Genomic DNA, 26,893 nt, shown 5'->3' on the forward strand with positions numbered 1-26,893 from the left:
ATAAAAAGCTCAAACACATCAATGTAGTCTCTTAATTTTATATAAATTTTCAATTGAAAATTAAAGAAACAGATTAATATAAGATGGCTATAATTCTGATATTTTATTTTCATACTAACCTTTTACTTCTTGTTTACGTGCATCTTCCTACAAGACAAGTATTTTAAATATTATCAAAATCTAATACATAATATAATTATCCACCATTTTCTACATTTGAGAATGCCTGTACAAAGTCAGGAATATGACAGTTGTTGTCAATTCGTTTGAAGTGTTTTATCATTTGATTTGGCCATTTGATTAGTGTCTTTCCGTTTTGAATTTTCCTCGTTTTTTTTTGTGATTTTACTTTTTAGTTCACCTTTCCTAAAAGGAAATGTGAGCTTTTCTCAGCACTTGGCGTCCGTCGTCGTCGTCTGTCATCGTTAACAATTTTTCAAACATCTTCTCCTCTGAAACTACTGAATGGATTTGGATGAAACTTAGCGTGATTGTTCCTTAGATTATCCTGCACAAAGTTTGTGCTTCGATTTTTGATCCGTCAAAAAACATGGCCGCCGTTACTTAAAATAGAACATAGGGGTCAAATGCAGTTTTTGGCTTATATCTCAAAAACTAAAGCATTTAGAGTAAATCTGACATGGGGTAAAAATGTTTATTAGGTCAAGATCTATCAGCCCTGAAATTTTCAGATGAATCAAACAACCCATTAGTGGGTTGCTGCTACTTAATTGGTAATTTTAAGGAAATTTTGCAGTTTTTGGTCATTATCATGAATATTATTATATAGATAAAGATAAACTGTAAACAGCAAAAATGATCAGCAAAGTAAGATCTACAAATAAGTTAATATGAACAAAATTGTCAATTGACCCCTTAAGGGGTTATTGTCCTTTAATGACAATTTTTCACAATTTGTTCATCATATTTGCTAACTTTAAAAAATCTTCTCCTCTAAAACTACTCAACCAAATTCAACCAAACTTCATTTGAATGATCAGTAAGGTGTATAAAATAAAGTTTGTGTTTTATTTTCTATTTCGTCAAAAAACATGGCCGTCATGGCTAAAAATAGAACACAGGGTAAAATGCAGTTTTTGGCTTATATCTAAAAAAAAACAGCATTTAGAGCAAATAAGACAAGCAGTTAAAGTATTTATTAAGTCAAGGTCTACCTGTCCTGAAATTTTCAGCCGAATATGGTAACTGGTTTTTCAGGTATAATGCCCCTGAATTGATGATTTTAAAGAAAATTTGCAGTGTTTGGTTATTATCTTGAATATTATTATAGATACAGATAAACTGTTAATAGCAAAAATGTTAAGCAAAGTAAGATCTACAAATAAGTCAATTTGACCAAAGTTGTCAATTGACCCCTTAAGGAGTTATTGCCCTTTAAAGACTTTTTTCACAATTTGTTCATCATGTTGACTTACTTTAAAAAATCTTCTCCTTTGAAACTGCTGTATCAATCTGATTTAAATCTTAGTTTGTTATTTGTTTCTATAATTTTTCATGAGTATATATTGTTGTTTAAAACTCTTTTTATAACTGCTTATGTACTAAGCACTTTCAACTGCATTTTTGATTCAATTTATATGTTGATGTGTAGATAATATTGTAAGCAATATATATTGCACTGTTATAAAATCTAACAAAGGACATTTACTATAATGGTTGACTAGTATGCATGAACCATGGACTAATTCAACAGTTGAGTGAGATGTAAAGGCTGACATTGTATATATATATATAGACTTTCTGAGATGAGAATGTTTTATAAATGTATCTCCTTAGAAGCATGACACATTCTATCTCCATAAAGGAAATGAATGCATTGTAATTTATTGTGAAATCAACTAGATTTGTATATAAATAAAACATAAAAAGTAAAATAGTGTGATTTTGCTTGGCTTTATTTCTTGGATTTCATTAAAAATGACAGCCACAATAAGAGCAATTTTTGTCACAGAAAGCAAGATTCCTTTTATTTAAAGTCATAAATAGTGGTAACACATTCATTCTGTGTTAAATAGTTAATCACAATCCAAATTCAGAGATGTATAAAGCTTGAATGTAGTGTAGTAAATATGCCATAATGAAATGGGGGTATCCTTAGTGAGATGACTCACAGTTTTATTCAAAACTCTCGTAATGCATAGTACTATCCACACTCATCTGTTTGTATTGTGAATCATCATATTGACCTAGACTGTATCTTAATCAAGTGTAGGGCGAACTCATGCCCATTTCTTTCCAGAGGTTCCTAGAGGCTTTAAAAGGTATTTCCAGGATAGTACATGGCCTTTGTTACTCTGTTTAATTTACAACAAACATTAATTTATTAATTTAGTTAATAAGGCATTGTTTACCAGGTGAGCGATTCAGGCTCTTGAGAGCCTCTTGTTTATATAAAGTTTTAATTCAGAAACCAAAAGCAAAAACGTCTTACCTTTTTTAACCACGAGAAGACTGAATTTTAAAAGCTTTCTCAGCAAATTGATTCATTACATCTGAATAGATTCAAAAAACAAATGTAATAAAAATTGCAATTTACATTTGATTCTTTACTAAAATTAAGAATTTGATTTAATATAAAAAAATAGCAAAAAAAACCCAGAACTCCGATAAAATTTAAAACGGCAAGAACCTAATAAATTGCTTAACCAAAAACTGAAACACATCAGACGAATGGATAAAAAATGTCATATTCCTGACTTTCATTTGTTCAGGTATTTTCCTGTGACGGAAATGATGGATGAAACCTGGTTGTATAGCTATCTAAACATATCATGTGTGTGAAAGTCAAATAAAATTTCATTATATTGACAACGATGTGTGAACAAAACAAATAAAACATAATTTGTAAAAATGTCAAAAATAGGGATACAGAAGTCAATATTGTGTTAAAATCTTCATCACTAAAAAACTAAACAAATATGTTAACAGAGGAAAGTAAATGGCATATAGACAAAGCACAATAGAAAAAAGACAAGAATACTAATATTAACCATAGTACCATAGTATCATAACAAAATGATAGAATACATAATTACCCACGTCATAAAGATATTACGAATAAATAGACTAAACAGTAAAAACATGAAAAAGTAAGATCACAAAAATACAGAGCTTCGAGGGAAATTCAAAACGGAAAGTCCCTATTTACAAATTAATTAACAGAGACAAATAAAGAAACACTGTATGGTTAACAAGACCATCATGTTTAATTTGTGAAGTTGATACGGGTAATATAACAAGATTGTAGTATCTTCCGATGAATTATTTTTATAAAAAAGGACTAGACTGGACGTTCGTTGACATAACCCCGGTTCATCAACTTTCTGCATAGTCTACAATTTTCAAATGAGAGTTCAGGGAATGGTCATGTAGTGCTTACTTTCGCTTTTCTTCATATATGATACATCCAGTTTCTATCCAAATGTCATTTGAGGATACAAATTGAGTGACCGCTTTATCTTAAAGCGTGATATTAACCTAACATGTCAACATAACTAAGAAAACCAAGCATTTGATAATCAAGTGATAAAAATTTATCAAATAAGGACAATAATATCTACGATAGGAGTTTACTTTGGATGTAACTTTTTACTATTAAGGTACAGTAACAAATCAGTAGAACTTTTTAGTAGTAAGGAATGTCAATGCTCATTTTCAACAAAAACAGATTATTTACTAGTTTATGATGTTTACGACGAGCAAACATGTAATTTAAAATTTCCTTTTTATCGATATTCATTTTAAGAAGTCAAAGAACTCCCCTTTATAAGTGCTTATTTGGATGGAGAGTTGTCTCATTGGCACTCATACCACATTTTCCTATATCTATTAGCTCAATATAACATGTTCCTATATAAACAAGAAGATGTGATATGGTTGACAATAAAACGAATCTCATTAATAGACCAAATGACAAAACAGTAAACAACTAAAGTCACCGTATGGCTTTCAACAATGATTAAACCCAAAATATAAATGGCCTCGTTATGAAAAATTTAAAACAATTCAACTGGGAAAACTAAAGCCTGGTTTATGTACACAATAATGAATCAAAAACAAATATGATATACAGCAACAAACGACAACACCTAAATTACAAGCTCCAGACGTTAGACAAACACATACAGAATGTGGCAGGGTAAAACTAGTTAGATGCCGTCTACCCCCTTCCCCCTTCCATGGGACTGTGATGCAACAGCGTTAAACAAGGACAATGATTGTAATGAATTAAACATTCGTTCGTAATATATATATTTCGTTGTTTAAACGTTCAAATCTTATCTTACAGGCAAATCAACATACTATCCTTTTCGCCGGTTTTATAAGAAGGATATTGCAATTATTTTGTTTTACAAAAATTGCAGTCGTAGAAAAATGCACCGTTACATGTCTATATGTCAACTTTATCTACGACAGTACAACAAACATTTTACGTAGGCCTTACATCAGGTTTTCTCCTTTGCATTATGTGTTTATTCTTTTATTTAAAAAAAAATTAATGTTTTAATAGCTGAAAGATAATATCTTTCAATATGCTTGAAATCAGTTATTCAATAACTTGATAAACATTTTTATAATTATTCAGTCTTTTAATGATTTTTTAATGAATTAAAGGATTAATTGATTTAATGGTGCTTAATGTCACTTTCAATGATATTGTGCTATTTCGTGTAAGTAAGATTTTAAAAGTGAAGGAAGCCGGAGTTGCCGGAGAGAACCACCGACATACGGTAGAAAAAATGACAATCCTAGTCAATGAACATTGAAACTAAAATTTTCAATTACAAACGCGTTTTGCAGAATCTCGATATTGACGACTTCAAGTCTAAACCTCCTGATTGCACTTGTGCTAGTTCCCAATTCACATATAATCCTGCTGGCCACGTTATTAACGGTGACCTTAACATTGTTAATGACACTTCTCTACAAAATGTGTTATCGAAAGGTCCGAAATATCGTGAGCCTAAATCCATCAATTGGAAATACAACTTTAAATTTTGATGGATTCAGTCGAGGATTATGCCAGGCAATGGGCTAAACGTGAAAAGGAAGACGTAGACACTCTATCCGAATGGATTAAGGCAGTGAGGTCGTTAATACAAATCAGAATTAAGAAACTGAATGGGTCCATCAATGCCCATGCTACTCCAATCTTTAAATACCCAAATGTTGCTAAACACTTATCCGACCTCCATGATAAATATGTTGTTGTCCCCGCAGACAAAGCCCCAAATAACATCGTTTTTGTCTGTAAAAGTCACTACATTAATTGCTTGATAAACGAATTAGGTATATACAATTTACTTGGAAACTCAACATATACCCTCACGACACTTACCAAAGAGGAAATCCTGGATAATCATAGGTCTGTTCTTTGTTCCTTTGGTATTTCAACCAAAGATGAAAATCTGGATCTTCCATCACTGTATTGGATACCTAAACTACATAAATGTCCTTACAAACAACGGTATATTGCTGGGTCTTCCAAGTGCTCCACGAAACCTCTTTCTAAATTATTAACATCTATTTTATCAGCAATTAAAGAGGGCTTCAAAGTTATTGTGAAACTGCCTATTCTAGAGGTGGCGTGAATCAGATGTGTATACTTAAAAAATCCAAAGATCTTTTAGAGTACATACAATCTAACTCTCTTTCATCTTGTAACAGTATTAAAACATTTGACTTTTCTACTCTTTACACAAGTATTCCACATTCCAAACTAAAAGACAAATTGAAAGAGTTGGTATTACTTTGCTTCATAAAAAAGAATGGCCAACGTAGATACAAGTATCTTGTCTTAGGGAGGGATAAATCATACTTTGTAAAGAATCACTCTGATTCAAACAAAAAATTCTCTGAAACCGATATTATCAAGATGCTTGATTGCTTGATTGACAACATATTTGTAACGTTCGGAGGACGTGTTTTTCAACAGACTGTCGGCATCTCAATGGGAACAAATTGTGCCCTCTACTTGCCAACTTGTTTCTTTATTATTATGAGGCTGACTTCATGCAGGAACTTCTTAGGAAGAAAGATAAGAAGTTAGCAATATCCTTTAACTCTACTTTCCGCTATATAAATGACTTTCTTTCACTAAACAATTCAAAATTTGGTGACTATGTGGAACGCATCTATCCCATCGAATTGGAGATAAAGGATACTACAGATACAGTTAAGTCTGCTTCATATCTTGACTTACATCTAGAAATTGACAATGAGGGTCGGTTGAAAACAAAATTTTACGACAAAAGAGATGATTTCAGCTTTCCAATTGTGAACTTTCCATTTCTAAGTAGCAACATTCCAACAGCACCTGCATACGGGGTATATATCTCCCAATTGATACGATATTCCCGTGCTTGCATTTCCTATCATGATTTTCTTGATAGAGGGTTACTGCTCACAAGAAACTATTAAACCAAGAGTTCCAAATGGTGAAGTTGAAATCATCCCTTCGTAAATTTTACGGACGCCATCACGAGTTGGTTGACCGTTATGGAATTACCGTTTCACAAATGATATCGGATATGTTCCTTACGTCGTAACTACAATCCCCTTCCCTTTCATGAATGTGACCTACCGAATTAGACTATTTACCGGATTTGTAATCACATAAGCAACACGACGGGTGCCACATGTGGAGCAGGATCTGCTTACCCTTCCGGAGCACCTGAGATCACCCCTAGTTTTTTGGTGGGGTTCGTGTTGTTTATTCTTTAGTTTTCTATGTTGTGTCATGTGTACTATTGTTTTTCTGTTTGTCTTTTTCATTTTTAGCCATGGCGTTGTCAGTTTGTTTTATATTTATGAGTTTGACTGTCCCTTTGGTATCTTTCGTCCCTCTTTTGAGTCGAGTGCACCTGATTCGCACTCACAACATCAGAGTAGTTGCCAGGATAGTGGTACAGTAGTGGGCATATGACTACTTATATATAATTTAAAAATTACGATTTTAGGGTAAAGTTTATTATAATTTCTAGAAATATTTTGACAGGGGGAAATGTTACTGGTGGCGCCAAACATATAATGTAAGATAACATTAAATAGTGATAAAATAGTGAATAACTCCAGTTTCCAGGTATGAATTCAATAACGAAAACGTGTGTTATTTGCACATCTTTACAACTTCACAGTCGGCGAAAAGTCACATTTGATGTTTTCAATTGCGACAAAAGAACGGATTTTTACTATATATGATTCTGTGTTTCTTCAGAAAATGTATGTACCAAGTCATGAATATGACAGTTTTTAATTAATTAAAACAAAGATATCTGATTTTGTTATCCTTACATGTATATGATATACGACTACACGTTAAATTAGATCTGAATTTTAATCAGATTGGGCAGTTATTTTCCATTCATATCGTTGGTTCATAATGTCTAGTGTTGGATTTTGTCAATTTTTAATGAATTTACTCGGAGTTCGAAATTGTTTTATATTTCTTTTTACATAAACGAAACATAACACTCTACCAAAGCTTGATGGCGTCAATGAAACTTTTAAAAAACTTTAAAGAGTATTTTGAAAGTTTTATTAGGCACCCTTAGTTCATGGATTTCCATGACAGCAGTAACCGTATAGGGGTGTCTCGTCTCTATGTTATTGTGATTATATGATTCTAATGATAAAATTAAAATGGTAATATTTAAACATGAAAACTACTAAAAAATTAAAAGTCATTGACCATGACTGAAGGTAAACATGACCAAATAATCTGTCCATGGAAATGAAAAATAAAAATGCTAATACAATTTTATGCCAAATCCCATTGATTATCATTAGTGGTCCTTTATGCTAACCTTAACACAAACTTTCACGTGTAAACCATGCAAAAGTTTGAAAGATATGAGACCATGACTGCGGAGGCGGGTGCAAATTGACTCCATTAATATGAAATCAGGCGATGCTTTTACAACTGATATCAAATACCATTGACTAATCATCAATTGTTCCCTTATGCTGACTTAATAACAAACTTTAACATATACACCTCGGAAAGATATCAAAGTCAATAGACTATGACTCGGAAGTAGGATCTAATAGAGATTTCCAATAAAATGACATACGTACTTTACTCGACGTACGAACGTAATGGGACGGGTTATTGCTAACCATCGAATTTGATTCAATACGTCGCTTAAGTTTAAACAAAGTATTCCAATACTTTTAAAATCACACACTGGAATGTTCGTTCATATAAAATTGTTTTATCATGACGAAAAATGATAGAAATATTGCATTTGTATTTGTGACGTGGTTTTCCAGATTCCCGCCTTTATTTTAATGACACAAGATCACGTATTAACAATAAACTCATCATAGATACCATGATTAAATTTTGTAATTACGCCAGACGCGCGTTTCGTCTACAAAAGACTCATTAGTGACGCTCGAATCCAAAAAAGTTAAAAAGGCCAAATAAAGTACGAGGTTGAAGAGCAAACGTATCCCATACCTACCATACGTACGATTTGAGTTATCTTTCGTGGTTTTAATAATTACAATTATTTTTCAATATACTTTGCAGATGAACGCCCATTATACTTTTTTCTGTCTTTCTTTATAAATAATATATATTTTAATAATATTTGTTGCAGGGAAAATATTTAGAAGGATATGTTTCTGACAATTTCAGAAATACCGAAAGCAGAATTTGTCGGAATCTCTCTTTATAAAGGTGAAAATTCAGATATAACTACCGCTTACGTTTAATTTATAAACAATAGAATGTTTCATTTATTATAAAAGTATTGATAAAGAAATCCCTAAATATGTTAGTTTTTTTTTAGAATTAAATAAGGTGTGTTCGATTAGGGATTAACGGGAATGCTATCGGAGTCCAAATACAGAGTAACAGACAAAGTATAACTCGCAAAAAACTGATTCATAACTGTGAATCTGATATGATGCTTTTCCAGTTGAATTGTTTTAAATTTTTCATAATGAGAACATTTATATTTTGGGTGTACTCATTGTTGAAAGCCATACGGTGACTTTAGTTGTTAACTGTTGTGTCATTTGGTCTATTAATGATACATTTGAAACAAGAATGTGTGGCCTTGAGACAGAATAACAAAATGGAAGAACGGACGGATGCACAGACCAGTAAATATAATATTCCCATGCTGTCATAAGTTGGTCATAAAAATAAAAAGATCAGTTTACTAAACAAAAATTCAATCAAATTTTCATACCTATTTGTATAAATAAACGCCAAATAGTTTAGAATTTTTGTTTTGTTTTTGTACGGGCTCTTTTGAGAATCCATGCATCATAATAATTATAGACAAGATATAAACAAATTAACTGATTCAGTAAAGTGTAATCATATTTGTCCTACAGATGCGTCCTCATAAATTCCATTTGATAAAATTCTACGGAAAGGTGACACAGATGCATCATTGATTTAAGAAATAATTCATGGAAGCCATAGATTTGTTGGAAATTTACACATGGCCTGGGCCGTGATATTCGAATTTTATCCTGAGCGTTAGCGAGGGATAAAATTAACGAATATCACGGCCCAGGCCATGTGTAAATTTACAACAAATCTATGGCTTCCATGAATTATTTCGATTCTAATAGGACAAATACGATCATTAAAAAACTGAAGCGATGATGGGTATACACCGTGTGTGTGGCTGTTCTATTTTACCCACTGTTCGATAAATGTAAAACAAATTTAATAAACCTGCATGAATGATTTCTTAACTAACCGCTAGAAAAAAAATGTGATTCCTTTTGTTACTTCTCAGTAAACCCAACATTTGCAATTTTAAATTTACATTTTTTATCGTAAGCTACCGTCAAATTCACTGTTGACATGTTGTAACCAAGGAGCCGCCATGTTGACTTGCTGAAATCAGTAAATGTGCGAATAATGCAATAGAACAGAAAACAAGCAACACCTACCTCAATAATTTATTTTAATGCAATTGTATCCGAGTTTAGAAGGTAAACGCAATAGAAAAACCTACAGCTTTGACGTTTTCATACGTATGACGTCATGTTTTGAAATGACGTTAATGCGCCAAAATCATTACTGGAATTTCGCGGAATTTTAATTTATTTTGTTTTTGTCCATTTTTCCGTTCTCTAATGTGTAAATTCTTTTTGTTATGCGTCAGAATCAGAATAAATGTTCTGTAGGGTTTTATTCAATTGTAACTGTTAATACAACGAAATCCACAACCGTTTACACATAGGTAACGATACATGTGGATTTACGTGGGAGGCATATTTAAACAGCCATTTGTGTACATCTTGGAGTCTGCGCTAAGTATAGATATATCGAGAATTTTATCACGGTGTTGTTTACAAAGCGAAAGAAGCACGTCATATTAGAATTGAATTTTTACCTTCGATAAAAGTATCTTGAAATAAATTATAGAAGTATGCTAAAAAAAGAAGAAAAGGCAAGTCGTATACACATTTTATATTCCGGCGTGTTTGAAACTCTTTTCTAAATCTAATGTAGCAGGAACAATTCTGCCTAAGATTCGGGGATGCGGACCACAGCTAATTCTAGTTTGTAAACTGATGTGTGGAAAAACGACTGATGCCAAAAGTGATGCGCTATAATATATCTAAGTAAATGAACACCAAAAACTGAAAACAATATATAATTTAATCAACAAAGTACAACTTTTATTATCATATGCCAAAAATAATTAGAAATGGAGCATTCAATATCTTCAAATTAACTCGTACTATGGAGGCATGTAGCAAATGCACTATCGTACTATGGAGGCATGTAGCAAATGAACTAACCTAAACTCTGGTTGGAAAGCGTAGCTTTCCTAGGTTGGACTGATTGACAGTCCTGAGAGCATTCAAAATAAGAATCTAAAACTAGTTATATAAAATATATACATTTTTCACAGAAGGTAACCAAAGAATTTGTAACGATGCAAATATTAAACTTTACAATATAAATAAATATCTTTAACCAATGAATTAAAATAGCAAAAGCTATGTAATTTAACAAATATATCCTTAATAAGCTTCATGTAAATTAATTAACAATGAAATAAATCAAATATGAAATTTAGAGTTTTAAACAAGGGAAATAACAATGCCGTAATAATCCTAACTGCCACATTCCTCCCCCTAAGACAAACAATAAATTTCATAAGTAAAGTCTGCACACTAAAATATCTATCAAATTGATGTATCTGCTGCACAAAAAACGCAAAATTCAAAAGTCATGTAAACATTAAATCAAATATATATAAGTCAAATCCAAATTAGAAGACAGTTCAATCTGCTACCCTCCTCCTCCCTTCGAAAAGAAATGTATATGGAATAACATTTGATAACTAACGTCGTCAGGTTAAATGTCTTTCAAATACATGTAATAATATCCCTTTTAAATAAATGTCACTGTTTAACGCATAGTTACACAAACACACATTGGAATCAGGTACATCTTTTGGCGGACGCGACTTGAGGTCTTCTTGGTAAGTAGGCTTCAGAATCAGTGGTACGGCATATACGGTAACGATACAGCTAATGTTAAAATCCAACATGAAAATTTATACCAGGCAATGTCCACCATTGTTGATCTCACAGTGGCACATTTGACGTGTACCACCGGGTTCTTTGACTGCATTCCAACGTTGCTGATAACGGTAACACAGACGTTGTGCCACCGAAGATGGATCGGGTCCATCTGTATGAGCTAGAAGTGTTCCTAACTTCAAGTTTTACGTTCACTCTATTGGTTTCTGCCATGACTAACATAAGTCAAGAAGTCGGACTCTCATAAACTCCCTTAATACTGAATATTTAGCTAGAGATTACAATCCAGACAAACGAGCAACAACTCATAAAACAAACCAATTTCTACTACAACTAGCTAACAGTCTACACTTTAAACTACACAGAAGATCAGCCATAATTTAAGCCAGTAAGGAAAATGAAGAATAAAACAAATTGGGATGTGCGCCATCCCTTCCTTTGAAAAAAAAAACCAAACAGTCAAAACTGACACGCATGACACCTATGAGTACATTGAAATAAAGATAAAGTATAACTATATATTTACAACACAATGTAAAAACAACCATATTAAACAAAGGTAACACAATCTGAACTACAATGATCATTCCTCAACATCCCGCCTATTTCTGAGACCTTTGCTTGACTATCTGCAGACCTTTCAACTAATTTAGCATGAACTTTAATAGACATATCTGAACACTTCGATCTGACATGACCTGACTGGTGACATTTAAAACATCTCTTCGGCTTACGTTTCCTACGTGATCTCAATCGCCTCCTCAATATACTAATTAAAGTTTCAAAACTGTTATGAACTGTTTTACAACAATCTAAACTTTCTGTCTCATCAATAGTCTCTGAATCACCAGAAAAATGAACAGCTTCATATTCAATGGCAAGTGATAAAGCCTCATCTAAATTATGAGGGTGCTTAAATGTGACAAATTTAGCCATCTCAACATTCAAACATGATGTAAATAAGTCAGTAAAATACGAATCTAAATCGGAAAAATTATCAGGATAAGCCTTATGAGCTAGTATCTTAAAACGCTGACAAGGGAAATAACAATGCCGTAATAATCCTAACTGCCACACTTATATCTCAAAAATGAGAATATGATCACACTTCAGATTCCATTTTTTTTATTTGTTCAAACTTAATTTTGATTTATGAGCTTTAAGAATTCATCGTTTGAGAGATAAATATATTGGTCAAGTGAAATGACGAAGTAGTGATCGGTGTATTTGATTACCGGTAACTAAACTAATTATTCCCTTTAAGGTTGTTGTCAATGAAATCATCCCAAACTTAATAACAAAATATGTAAAGAATTAAAATAATAGTTTGTGCTAATTTTCAATTAACATGAATAACATGCATTCCAACAAAGTATGTGTATTCAACGAGTCAAAACTTGATGCAATTTTTGGTCCCCTCCGTCGTCCTTCACTGCAATAGGCCAAGATACGGTCAAATAGGTCGGTTATGTCGAGAAATGTCATTTTATTGGGAATCTCTAATATTCCTTATGGAAATGCGAAGTGTTTAAAATACTTATACAACTGAATACTTAATATCATTTACTTACCACTAGTGATTTTCTTTAAAATTGACCTTATATCAAACTAATACATTAGTGACGCAACCACCGGCACTTCGTCGAGGAAGGAGTTAAAGGAACGGAAGAGAAAAGACAAAGCATTTACAAAACACTATTCAGAAAACTAAATGCTAAGCAACACGAACCCCACCAAAAAGCGGGGGATATCAAATGGTTCGGAAGCTGAAATAATTTTTTTTAGTATTGATATATTGGTAAATATTTTTTACCTGTTTTATAAAATTGAATTATATATAACAGTTATAACTTTTTGCTTTAGATGGTGGTATCTGTAAGGTTGTTAGTTTTCTTTTTGGGTATTGTACATCTAACTGGAGGAATTGGATCACCCACATTCCAGCTCGTCCCTAACGGAATTAAAGTATCAGTACCAGGTATGTTTAATAACTTTTATACTCATATGTCCAAATCTGGCATTGAAGTTTGCTAGAATTGAGTTAATTGAAAGTTTTTTTTGTAAACTTCGAATATGAATTTCTTATCACCTTTTAATCAAATCCCCTTCAATATATGCTTGTCATTTACCAAAGAGATACTAGAATATGCTACTTTTTTACTATAAATATTATTTACGGTTTGCATTTTCACAGTAATCAAAATTTTAAAGTTGTACTTCGTAAAATAATACAATCTATACAAATCATACATTTGTGTGTGTCATTTGCATGAGCTTTACTCCAATTGTCCTATACATACAAGGAAATATGACGAATCATATGCAAATATCAATATCATGTCGTCTATATGAATAGGGAGATTTGGTATGAGTGCAAATGAGACAACTCTCCATCCAAGTCACAATGTATAAACATTTAATAATTAAAGGTCAAAATACGGCATTCAACACGAAGCATAGTACAAGCTATAAAGGCCCAAAATTTGCTTGTGCAAAACAATTCAAACAAAAAAAAACCGGTTTAATCTACATAAAGAAGAAAGACTTTTCAGACTTTACAGTACATGAATTATGGGAAATAATTTTTAAGAATCGTTTGAAATAACTGTTTGCATCAGAATAATTAAATAAGTCTGATATGTGTGGTGAGTTTTTGCACCACGTGTTTTGTACATAGTAAACATTGTGCACTACTGTTTTATGAATACTATCAAACACATTATTCAAATTTTTAATGAGAATATTAACAAATATATCGCAACATTGGCATATTTTTTTAACTTGCAGTTCAAGGATATGACAGGAGTACAATACATTTCAATATCAACAAACAATTAAATGGCATTGAAGCTGGAGAACATGCACACGAATTTTTTGGTTATGACACATCAGGTATAAATGAAATATGTATAAAACGTTTTCTATATGCTGCAAATAACACCAAACGGTCAGTTATGCTAATTTAAAGAATATGACGGAACTACTCATTGGTCGTCCGTCAAGAAAATAATCAAATCATGAAACTAATTATCTTTTTACTAACAACCGTCATTGCCATCGATGAGATTACTTCACCATCATTTGATTTCGAATGTCAAATACAATAACAGTTACCAGTTCTTTGTTTAATTTTATATCTTATTACAATTGAATAGTAGAAATTTAATGGTAAGTTTATGTTATTTAACATGTTTACTGTAAGTCTCTACAAATTAAACATGTTCTGAAAAATCTAGCAATAATAATGTAAAAATGAAAAGTAAAAAAATTCTTTTCGATGCAGAATTACACGTTTATTTATTTAAGTAATTAGATTTAGATGTTTTAGTATTCAAAATATTTATTTCTATATGAAATATGTTTCAACGTTACTATCATTTCAGTCTTTTTTTTCAAATATCGCAATCATAACATGACTATTCCGAAAAGGTAAACCAAATGTATTGCTTATCAACAAACAATCATGAAGAAAAGAAAACAATAATCATTCATAAACATATGGAACAAGTGTCAAACTGAAACTAGTGTCTACTTCAAAATCATAGTTATAAACTTTTCCATTCCACGGGTAGCACATGTCATGTTGAAAATATCGAAAGAGTAATATGTTATGGTTTTTTCTTCATCAAATATTTAGGTGATCATTGGGAATATACGTTTCCTCTTGCTGCCAAACAAGGAGATGTTATTAATTACTGGGTATGGGGAGAACAAAATTCACAAGGAGAAACATTAACAGGACAAACAATTACTCTTGGGCGTAAGTATTTTACAAATATAAGATAAATATATATTCAACATCAAGCAATTACTGTGAATATAAATGTGATCGTGTAGCATTTTGCTATAGACCAGATCGACAGTAACTTGATAAACAAGCTGCTGCCATTAACAAATGTTAAATATTTAGAACGTAAAACACATATAAAATCAATAATGTATACGTCATAACTAGCAGTTACAATAAAATAATATTAGGATTATATTTCTGCCAAAATCCTTTAACGGAATTATAACTTCTAATATCAACTAAAGAAAATGGTCTATTGAAAATTCTCATTGCAAATTTATTTGCTGTTATTCTTTTAAAGCCTTTTTCTGTAACGAAAAAGGAAAGCATGCTAGATACACTTACTGGAAATGTGAAAATATAATTGAAGCGTTAAATTTTCTCCTGGACAACATATATGTACGTTTCGGCGATAAAATGTATCGATAAGTAGTAGGTATTGCTATGGGCATAAACTGCGCCCCTTTAATAGCAGATTTATTCCTGTATTGCTATGAATCTCATTTGATGACCAATCATAGTAAAGACACGTCATTGTTACATTTGGTTGATACATTCAACAATACCTACCGTTATTAGGATGATATTTTTTCGTCAAATAATCCAGAGTTCTTTAAATATACTACTGAAATTTACCAAAAAGAACTTACTTTAACTAAATCTTACATAAACAGCAGTAGTTGTCCTTTTCTAGATTTAGACTTTTCAATTTCTAAAGGGAAACTCCATACTAAAATTTACGACAAGAGACGATTGTTCATTCCCTTTTGTTAATTTTCCCTTTTTAGACGGCGATGTTCCTTTTTCTCCATCATACGGTGTTTATATATCCCAACTCGTTCGTTATGCCCGTGTGTGTAGTAATGTCATAGATTGTAACGAACGCAATCAATGCATCACTGGTAAATTATTAAGTCAGGGATTTCGTTATCATAAATTACTTAAAACTTGTAGTAAATTCTTTCATTGATACAAAGATTTGTTTAGTAAATTTGGCTATACCTGTAGAAAACTTATTACAAACAGTATATCACATCCTTAACTTTACGGTAATATTGTACTTAAAGCGCGGAAAGCACTATATGATCCGTGTAAAGTCATCGAACCTTTAAACAAACTTATTAGTAAAGGTTATCTTACCAATGTTGTAATATCTTTGAATATATCGGCACTAATGTCGATTTTGTCATCAGTAAATTAAAACATAACTAAATTTGTATTATTTTCAAATGGGATGTATAAAGACACACCCACATTCATTGTAATCTATATTGAGGTTAACTCCCAACTATCCTACTGCCTGTCGATACATTTATTTTTGGCATTGCCCAAGTCATGTCTTCTTTGACTGTCCATGACGTTAAAATACTCAATCCCTGGGATGTGTTTTAGTTGATTTTTGTTTCTGATGAATGATTTTTTATTATTAATTGTTTTGACTTTTAACAAGATGTCAGTAACTGCAAGTACTCTCAAATAATAGTTTCTTGTTAATTTGACCTGTTAATAATATTTGTAATGCTTTTTTTCTTATTTAATGTTTAATTATTCAGAGTAATATCTGATCTATATACCAGCTTTTATAGTTGTTTGGAATTACTATAAATTTTCACTTCTTCGTACTATGAACATCACAATTATCTCCTTTCTCCTTTTATACTGTATACACATCAAACGTCCGGCACCTTTACATGAAAAACACGAAGTTTTATCGATCACCAATCTTATAGTTTTATTGTTGATATTCATTCCACATGTACCAAGTTTTAAAATAATTGTATTTAAATACAAGAAATTTCTTGGTGTTTCTAAACGGAAGGTTATACAGACAGAAGAAGTATACATAACAACAAAATTATTTTCATTTACCTGTGTTAAATTTTATTGCAAAAGTGAATTGGGGTTTTTTTCCAAGGTTTGTGGTTTTTTTTTTCTGAAATTGTTTAACATTTCACAGCGGTATAATAATTTTACTTTAATTACTAGTATTCACCCCTATTTTTTTTTTTATTAACTTTGTATTTCAATTGTATCATAGATAAAATTTATTCGTTCAGTGTATGTTCATTTGTTTAACTACGTCTTTTGAATGTGTTTAGTCATTTCAGTTGATTATTTATAGAGTGTCTTTCTATGTTATGATGTTACACTATTGTTTGAGATAAGGGTGAAAGTTAAGTTCCATTAAAACGTTAAATCCCGCTGCAATTTCGTCCTAAGTCAGGAATCTGATGTTCAGTAGTTGTCGTTTGTTGATGTGGTCCATACGTGTTTCTCGTTTCTCGTTTTTTATATAGATTAGACTGTTGTTTTTCCCGTTTGAATGGTTTGGCACTAGTAATTTTTTCAACCCTTTATAGCTTGCTATCGGTGTGAGCCAAGGCTCCGTGTTGTAGACCGTACTTTGACCTATAATGGTTTACTTTTATAAATTGTGACTTGGATGTGGAGAGTTGTCTCATTTGCACTCATACCACATCTTCTTATATCTAAGGCGACCATAAAACCCATCATCATAAAAAGATAAATATCATTATGTATTCACAATATATATGTTCAGCGTTCTTTTATAATATTTTATATCTGTTCAATTTTCCTATAAAATATATTTTAAGTTTGATAACGCTATGTTGTTTTCCTAAAACTCGTACCGCATTGTAGTATGTATAATGGTGTGATCAATCATAGATTAATTTATTTTTACAGCAATGGTTGGAATGTCAACAACTTCAACTGTGCCAACAACGATAACCATTCCATCAACAACCATATCAAGTACGACACCTTTAGCATCAACAACAACTGCAACTTCAACTACGACTGTACCACCAACTACATCAAATGCCCCTACCACAACCCATTTAACCACATCCACCATGACGCCCTTTATTCCTGGTTCTAACATTACAACCATATCAGGAAATCTAAATAGCACAGTTTCAATTAGAGGGAAAAACACATCATATTCTACGCCATCAGTAATATCTATTAATACAACTATTGTACCTAATTCAAATAGTTCAAATAATAACTCAAGCGGACACAGCCCATTTGGAAATTCTACTCATTCTTCAAATCATATGTCTGGAAATTCTTCAAATCATATGTCTGGAAATTCTTCAAATCATATGTCTGGAAATTCTTCCAATGGAAATGTGACAGGAAGTTCAAATATTACATCAGGATCAACTTCGAATTCAGGTGCAAACAACTTGACTTCAAATGTTCAAAATGGAACTGGTACGGCTAACGGATTAAATGGTGGATCTTTAAACAAGGGGTCTTGTTGTAATAAAGGTATGCTATACAATAAATATACATACTAATAATTGAAGTCGTATTCAAACAAATTAAAGAAAACCATGCAATTGATAGAATAAATGATTTGTAAGTTCATTGAACTCGATGTATTATATATTGAAGAATCAACTGTTCCATAGATACTTCCTTCTCATTTATATTTACTAGAAGATGCCCGCGAAATTGCGGTACAATTAGGCAAGTGTTGATACAAAGTGATTTTAAATTTTGAGGGCAGTACGTCGACTGAGTATGCGCGAAAACGTATAAGCCACGGATCGATAACGGTTTCCGAATTGGGTTATTTTCTTAAAAATTGGCGATTTCTGTGGAAATAAATTGTTTCAAAGACAAATTAAGGAGGTACAAGACACTGCATTTATACGTCATTTCACAAATATTTCCGACTTTTTATGGTTTCAGAGGAGGTGCGGCTCAATAATATCTTGATGATGATGACTTTTTGTTTTGTTTGCTAATTATTTTGGTTTAGTTGTTATTATAGTATACTATTCCGTACTAACATTTAATAAATAATACTTTATGTAGATTATAATTGTCAACAATATCCTTGTCTGATATTTGATGATGAGTTTGATATTTTGAACCACTGTGTTTGGGAACATGAAATAACAGCTGGTGGTAATGGGGTGAGTACTTACCTCGTCAGTATTTTTTTTAAATTTGATTTTCTTATCGGTTTGCTCCTAACAGAACTTTATGTTAGATTGACTCCCACTTGTTTGTTTTGATGCCTTTTCAAGCTTTGAAATGAAGTTTAGTCAAAGAGTAAATGTGACGACCACCGATAGAAACGACTACAATGACGTCACAATTAGATTACGATAGAATCGTTGAAAACTTATGGAAAACTGCCTTAACATTACTGTGTATAAATAATGCAAAAAAAAAAACCAATAAAATGTTGTTTGATTGCCTATGAGGTAGTAGGGCGTGGATGTATGCAACTGTAAGTTCGGTATTATGGTAATAGCAATTCCAATATCGTATGATAAGCTTTTAAAAAGGTATAACAAGATGTAAAACAATTCAACCGAGAAAAACCAACTGCCTAATAAATGAAGAGAAAAATTTGCGAATCTCTAGATGACTAAAATCTCACGTTTTGTGTCGTAGGATTGTTGTCTCAATTATTATGTATTTGTCACCGTCACTTTCAATTGATAGTTGCTTCCATATCATAACATAACCTGTCAATTTGACATATTGTAGGATTCAGAATTCCAATACTACACAAACAACAGGACTAACAGCTATGTCAGGAACGGTATCTTGTATATTAAACCAGTAGGTAACCAACAGCAATGACTCAAAACGGAAAATAATCAAATGGCAAAATCAAATGATAAAAAACATCAAACGAATGGACAACAACTGTCATATTCCTGACTTGGTACAAGCATTTTGAAATGTAGAAAATGGTCGGTTTAACCTGGTTTCTTAGTTCTAAACATCTCACTTGTATTACAGACTCATCAAATTCCATTATATTTACAACGATGAACAAAACAGACATAATAGGTAAAATAGTCAAAATATGGGTACAACGGTCATCAACGTGACACAATCTCAATTAGACGAAAGACAAACAATTATGAACAAACATAAAATAGAAAAATAAAAGAACAAACAAACCATCAAATGAATAAACACATAAATAAAGAAATACTTACAGACTGAAACTGACAAAAAAATATAGGATCAAGGACAATAAAACTAATGCTTGGTCCAGGAAACTAAAAATAAGGAAATAGTTACAATCAGAAACTAAAACAATATGTTTGGTAGAAGAAGTTAAACATTAACGTTTTGTCAACGTCATAGGAAAGAATTAAGATGTGAGCAGAAAAGGCTAAATATTTAAAGACTATGTGTGTATAGTAGCTCGCTCTCTTATTTTTGTGTCTTTAGGAGTTTGGCTATCCATAGATTGGTATTATATCTATTGGTTATCTTATTCATTTTATAGCTTTATCAATATATATACGTTAATTGTTTTACAGTCATATTTCTAATTTCATAATTGAAAATATTTTTTTTTATGTTTTAACATCACTTTATCAGTTAGGTGTCGGTAAATCCTTGAATTTAATTTCAGACTTTGACCTCTGACCACTACGGGGAGAGTTTTCTGACATCCGGAACACTGGATCTTTGGGGTAACGTAGTGATATTTGTTGACGTGCATAAATTTATATTGCACAATGTACTTTTTATATTACTCTTTTGAAAGTTTATACAAAAAGTTAAACTTTTGAATTCAAGAATAACATTTTAAAACATTTGTTTTGCATCTACTAACACAGTACTACAATGATTTTTTTTATTGCTATTCATTGCAGATGCCTTTGTAATTGATTGAAAGCTCTGTCTATTTTGATTCTTTTTATTGATTTTATCTATATTTTAGGTGGATTTAATGATGAAGAATGTACCAGTAATGCATATTCCGGATGTAAGAGGACCGGAAGTGTTGCTCATCCAATAAATCCAATTCAGTCGGCTCGTTTACGTAGTAAAAGAGGATTTAGCTTTAAGTATGGAAAAGTTGAAGTCGAGGCCAAAATGCCAAAAGGAGACTGGATATGGCCTGGTAAATATAATGCAAGATTTAATTACTACAGATCATACATTATCATAAGGTGACGTCTTACAAAAAGTTTTTTATTTACATTTTAATCGTAACTTTATGGATATCAAGCATATGGCTCATGGTCATTTACATGTGAAAAAAATCTAATCTAAACAGTTAATGAAATCAAAAGGATCAAAAATCGGAAAAAAACAATAACTTACAATTGACTAATAACCATTAAATGTTCATGTATTCTCATGCAATATGCAATCAATAAATTGTATTAAATCGATGGTTATAATTAGTATCATTATACATTTTCAAACAGCGATCAAGATGTTGCCGAAGTGGAGTTCCTATGGCAGATGGCCTGCGTCCGGTGAAATGGATTTAGTAGAGGCAAGAGGTTAGTTGGTGTACCTTGTTGAATGTTTTTCACTTTTATAATAGCATTAATGGTACCAATTTTACTGCACCATTTAATACACAAGTAAATGCCTGTACCATGACAGTTGATATATATTCGTTTGAAGTGTTTAAGCATTCGATTTTTCCAATTGATAACGGTCTTCCTGTATTGAGTTCCGTATTTTTTATCATTTACCTTTGGCGACAATAAATTTCAGTTCGGAAAATTCTCTGGAAAATTTATTTGAAAATCTCAAACTTATATGAAAGTTGAAAAATTGATAAAAGAAAAAAAGAACCGAGAATAAAGCCAAACCAGGACAGGGAATCACGAGGGAAATACGATACATATTTATGTGTTAAAGATTTACAAATTATAAGTGTTGAAATATTTATAGTATCTGAATTCAAAATTTAAAAACATTGTACACAATATCTGCATTGTCATGCTAGTACCGAAATACTGTTTTTGGGCAAGTGATACCCTTTGGGACAAATAGTCTTGTAGAAGAGATATCGACCCACTGATAGTAATAACATTAACAGTACCAATTTAAACTGCAACTGATTTTTAAAATGTCTAAGTATATCTGAACTATTTTAATATTAAAAAACTGTTTGCGAATAAGCAGGATAAAATACTTAGGACTTACATTTGTTTTCATTTTATATAAGTAACTTAATGTCCTCGATGGTGGCATCACCGAATGCAACTAAAAGACAGGTTTTTACGAGAAAAAGTCTACTAGAAGTGTTACAGTGGAAACTGATAACGCTTCCAGATCACCATAGCTCTACTCTACTCTTGTTTTGGTGCGATTCCTGACAAACAATCTCCAGTTATCTGTGTCATGTTTTGTAGGTTGTTGTATGTTCACTTCTCTTTTTGGTCGTGACCTTGTCTTTTTTTTTTTTATTTTCGGCTGTGACATTGATTTATTTATGTTTGTCCGTGAACTTGCCTTTTTCTCGTCGAGTTGTGGTTTTTGAGTTCTCATAAGTCACGAATATGACAGTTGTTGTCCATTCGTTTGATGTGTTTCAGCTTTTGATTTTGCCATTTGATTAGAGATTGTCCGTTTGAATTTTCCTTGGAGTTTAGTATTATAGTTTTGTGATTTTACTTTTTTTGTACTTTTTCAAAATGTGTTTTAACGGTAGATTGCAAGCAGTTGATGAGAATAGTGTTACTTAAACTACAATAATAAACAAGAGAACTTATTATTATTAGTATACCTAAATGTTGATTCCGTTGCTACTCTGCAGTTTTCATATAATTCTTCTCTTCTCATTAACAGTTGCACATATATATGTAAACAAATATATTAGTTTTACACAATAATTTAATTTGCAATGCAACAATTCCTTTCGATTCCAGTACTCCCTTTGTTTAATGCATGTATGTTTGAGTGATGAAGAACATTAGGAATTTTAGTATAAAAAGGATAGTCTACATCTCATTAACAATTAAAGTCTACATCTCATTAACAATTAAACACAAAAAACCAAACAACGAGCCCCTGGTCTTTGTTAGTCTTGTATGGTTTTTAATTTTAGTTTCTTGTGTACATTTCGGAGTTTAGTATGACGTCCATTATCACTGAACTAGTATACATTTTTGTTTAGGGGCCAGCTGAAGCACGCCTCCGGGTGCGGGAGTTTCTCGCTGCATTGAAGACCCATTGGTGGCCTTCGGCTGTTGTCTGCTCTTTGGTCGGGTTGTTGTCTCTTTGACAAATTTCCCATTTCCATTCTCAATTTTATTAAATTTTTATTTTTAATTTGAAACAAAAATGGGGGAAGTGGCGATGAAGTTATCATATGAAAAAGAAACTTTATGGAATGTTGAAAAATCTTCTCAAAGCAACATAGAATTAAGAATGAAAACGGGGAATGTGTCAAAGTGACGCTACAACGCGATCAAAAAATCAGAAGACATTTCTTTATCAGTATTTTTGTTTTGATAGTAATAATCTATAAATCGAAAATCTTGACTGTCTGGATTGAATCTTTATATTGTTTTATTTTAAAGGAAACATGAATTATAAAGATTCAAATGGAGTAACAAAAGCTGTTGATAACATTCAAAGTTCTCTTCATTTTGGACCTAGTCCACAACATGATAAAACCGCTAAAGCAACTGTTGAGAAGTGAGTGTATTTAGTATTTCTATTACGAATGTTTCTGCTGCAAATTTATTCCAATACTATTATTTAAATCAAGAATGTGTCCCAAGTACACGGATGCCCCATCCGCACTATCATTTTCTATGTTCAGTGGACCGTGAAAATGGGATAAAATCTCTAATTTGGCATTAAAATTATATACTAGATCATATCATAGGGAACATGTTTACTAAGTTTCAAGTTGATTGGACTTCAACTTCATCAAAAACTACCTCGACCAAAAATTTTAACCTGGACCAAAAACTTGAAGCGGAACGAACAGACGGACAGACGAACGAACAGACGAACGTACAGACGAACGAACGGACGGACGCACAGACCAGAAAACATAATGCCCATAAATGGGGCATAAAAAAGAAAGTTGAAAGATAATCAAAAGGCTCTGACCTAGATGTAAACCATTTGAAGGGAAAGAACTTATCACTTGTTAACACATACCCGAAGCTGACGTGTCTAAATGCAATAGAAATGTCGACTATTCATAATATAAAAATAAGAAGATGAGGTATAATGCAAAAAAAAAAGACAACTTCCCACAAGAGACAAAATGACACAGACATTAACAACAATAGGTTACCGTACGGCCCTGAAAAAACCAATATAAAGCGAGAGAAAAAAAATGATTAAAAACCAGAAAACTACCAATCAAATAGCCATACACACATATGTGATAAGTCGAAAACGGTTAGAGCTGGGGATTACTTGTATATCATTTGATTCATGAAAATTGCCAAATACCGGCTGCTGTTTGGATGTTAGTTTCCTCGGATATGTCAAGCACATCTCTTGTTTCTTGATGGAAGGATGCTGCAATAGTGTCCTTATTTGTTCAACTTTCTAAAAATAAATGGATGTTTATTTTACAGGATATTAACCTCCAGCACTTTTGCAGACAACTTCCATAAATTTTCTATGGAATGGGATGACAGACACATAAGGTATTTTAACAACTAACATCATAGAATTTCGAATTGTAAATAATACTAATAACGATGACAACCTTTTTATATAAAAAAACACACACATGTGCAGACGATACATTACCGAACGTCTTTATGCAAGTACAGGATCAAAACTTTAAGATGCTAAAATATACACTAAATGTAGGATACACCAGTTACAAAAGAAAAGAAAAACAACAGCGGAGGATGAAAAGTAAAAGGTGCTGCACCATAATGTCAGTTCATTTAAAATTATTTATAAACTGAAAACTTCATTTTTTAAGTGTTTTTTCTAGATGTGTGATGGGCGTGTTTGTGTGTGTGTGCGTGAGTTGATGCACATCCTCTAATAAATTTCTCAGATTGCACATTTCTATGTATATTGCGAAGAGACTACACAGTATTATGGTGGTAAATAGAAAATTTAAATAATTTTTGATAATTTTCATATATATTTTCTTTTTAAGTTTTTCTGTTGACGGTGTCGAAATTTTAAAAAGTGAACCAAGTCAATGTGGTTTCTGGAAAATGGGAGGATTGAACTCAACAGGACTGACAAACCCTTGGCATGCTAATGTTGGAGGATCTACCATGGCACCTTTCGATCAGGAGGTACATATTTAATGGCTAACAATCATATAAAGGGATGTTCTGAAGAAAATGTTTTTTGGTACTTGCAGTATTGTTATATGGACATAAAAAAAAACACCATTGTCTTGAATACATGCATAATAGTAGTGAAATAGTGATACCTTTGACGAAATATTTACGTAGCAATGAAAACATTATCACAAAGTAAGCATTAGTAGTTTATTAGTATTAAACTAGTTTCAAAATGAATTAAAAAGAAACAATTCTAAAACTCGTTAAACAAATAATAACAAAGTATAAAGTTAAAAATACTTATCTTTCTATTGTTGATGTAGTCACATAGTTAATCTGTTAATTTTATTTTTTTGTAGTTTTACCTCGTTTTGGATGTTGCAGTTGGTGGAACTACTTTTTTTCCAGACTCGTGGATGAATATGCCATATCCCAAACCTTGGCGTGATGCGTCGGATTTTGCTGTTAGAGATTTTTGGCAGGCCAGACATTTGTGGCATCCGACATGGAGTCCAAAGTTAAACAATGGAGAAAATGCTGCTTTACAAATTAATTATATTAAAGTATGGAAGATGAAAGAATAAATAAAAAAAATTGACAGTGTTCCCATTTACCATGTTTACTATTGACTTTGTTGATTTTTTTCTTATAATTTTTCTGAAGATGACATAAGAAAAACATCAGCAGTGATGTTCATAATATTACTTTTAAATAGAGTTTGTACAATTTTTTGTATCATTTTTCTGTATTAAAAGAAGCATTATTTATTCAACGTTTTTTTTTTATATCATTACATTACTAGATATTTTAGAGTTAATCTTTTAACCGCATTTAAAGATGCAATGCTCAATTCACGTAACATTTGAAATGTTGATCATGTTGTCCACTCATATAAGTATACCCTACATCTGATATAATCTTGATGACATTAATACGAAAGTAAATGCTGGTGAAATTTCTCATTTCAAACTAGTAAGACATTCCTCATTTCCAGTTTACGTTTCTCATGGTTAAAATTGACATCCTCAGTAATTTACTGGTATTTCTCAGCACGAATCATTTCAAAGTTATTATTTCTTAGTTCAAAGTTGACATTTCTCTGTTCGAAGTTGGAACTGACAAATATCACGAGTACAAATGACACGGATATAAACCACTAAGAAAGGACAGAGACGTCACAGATAAGACATACTTGTTATTCGATGGTTGTCGTTGGTTGAAAACTTTTTGTAAGTTATATTTGCTTTCGTTTCTGACATAAATGAGGCTGTTTGCATGTTGTCATGTTGGTTCTTATATCTTTGCAAGTTGTCATGTTGGTTCGTGTTATATCCTTGCATGTTGTCATGTTGGTTCGTGTTATATCCTTGCATATTGTCATGTTGGTTCGTCTTATATCCTTGCATGTTGTCATGTTGGTTCGTGTTATATCCTTGCATGTCGTCATGTTGGTTCGTGTTATATCCTTGCATATTGTCGTGTTGGTTTGTGTTATATCCTTGCATATTGTCATGTTGGTTCG

At 31.9% G+C, this 26,893-nt stretch overlaps 1 protein-coding gene across 1 annotated transcript; it reads left to right on the plus strand.

Annotated features, from left to right (window-relative positions):
• The first annotated feature begins 3,589 nt into the window (after nucleotides 1-3,589).
• On the plus strand, nucleotides 3,590-26,138 carry LOC143075345 (beta-1,3-glucan-binding protein-like). The gene is made up of 14 exons (XM_076250734.1): nucleotides 3,590-3,620; nucleotides 13,411-13,525; nucleotides 14,335-14,439; nucleotides 15,185-15,307; nucleotides 18,044-18,634; nucleotides 19,187-19,287; nucleotides 19,871-19,945; nucleotides 20,757-20,817; nucleotides 21,069-21,251; nucleotides 21,562-21,639; nucleotides 23,674-23,791; nucleotides 24,694-24,765; nucleotides 25,236-25,380; nucleotides 25,731-26,138. The coding sequence occupies exons 2-14, from the start codon at nucleotides 13,411-13,413 to the stop codon at nucleotides 25,953-25,955; spliced, it is 1,992 nt and encodes a 663-aa protein (XP_076106849.1). The 5' UTR covers nucleotides 3,590-3,620; the 3' UTR covers nucleotides 25,956-26,138.
• Nucleotides 26,139-26,893: the final 755 nt, after the last annotated feature.

The sequence above is a fragment of the Mytilus galloprovincialis genome, chromosome 5 (genome assembly GCF_965363235.1).
Source record: "Mytilus galloprovincialis chromosome 5, xbMytGall1.hap1.1, whole genome shotgun sequence".
NCBI lineage: Eukaryota > Metazoa > Mollusca > Bivalvia > Mytilida > Mytilidae > Mytilus > Mytilus galloprovincialis.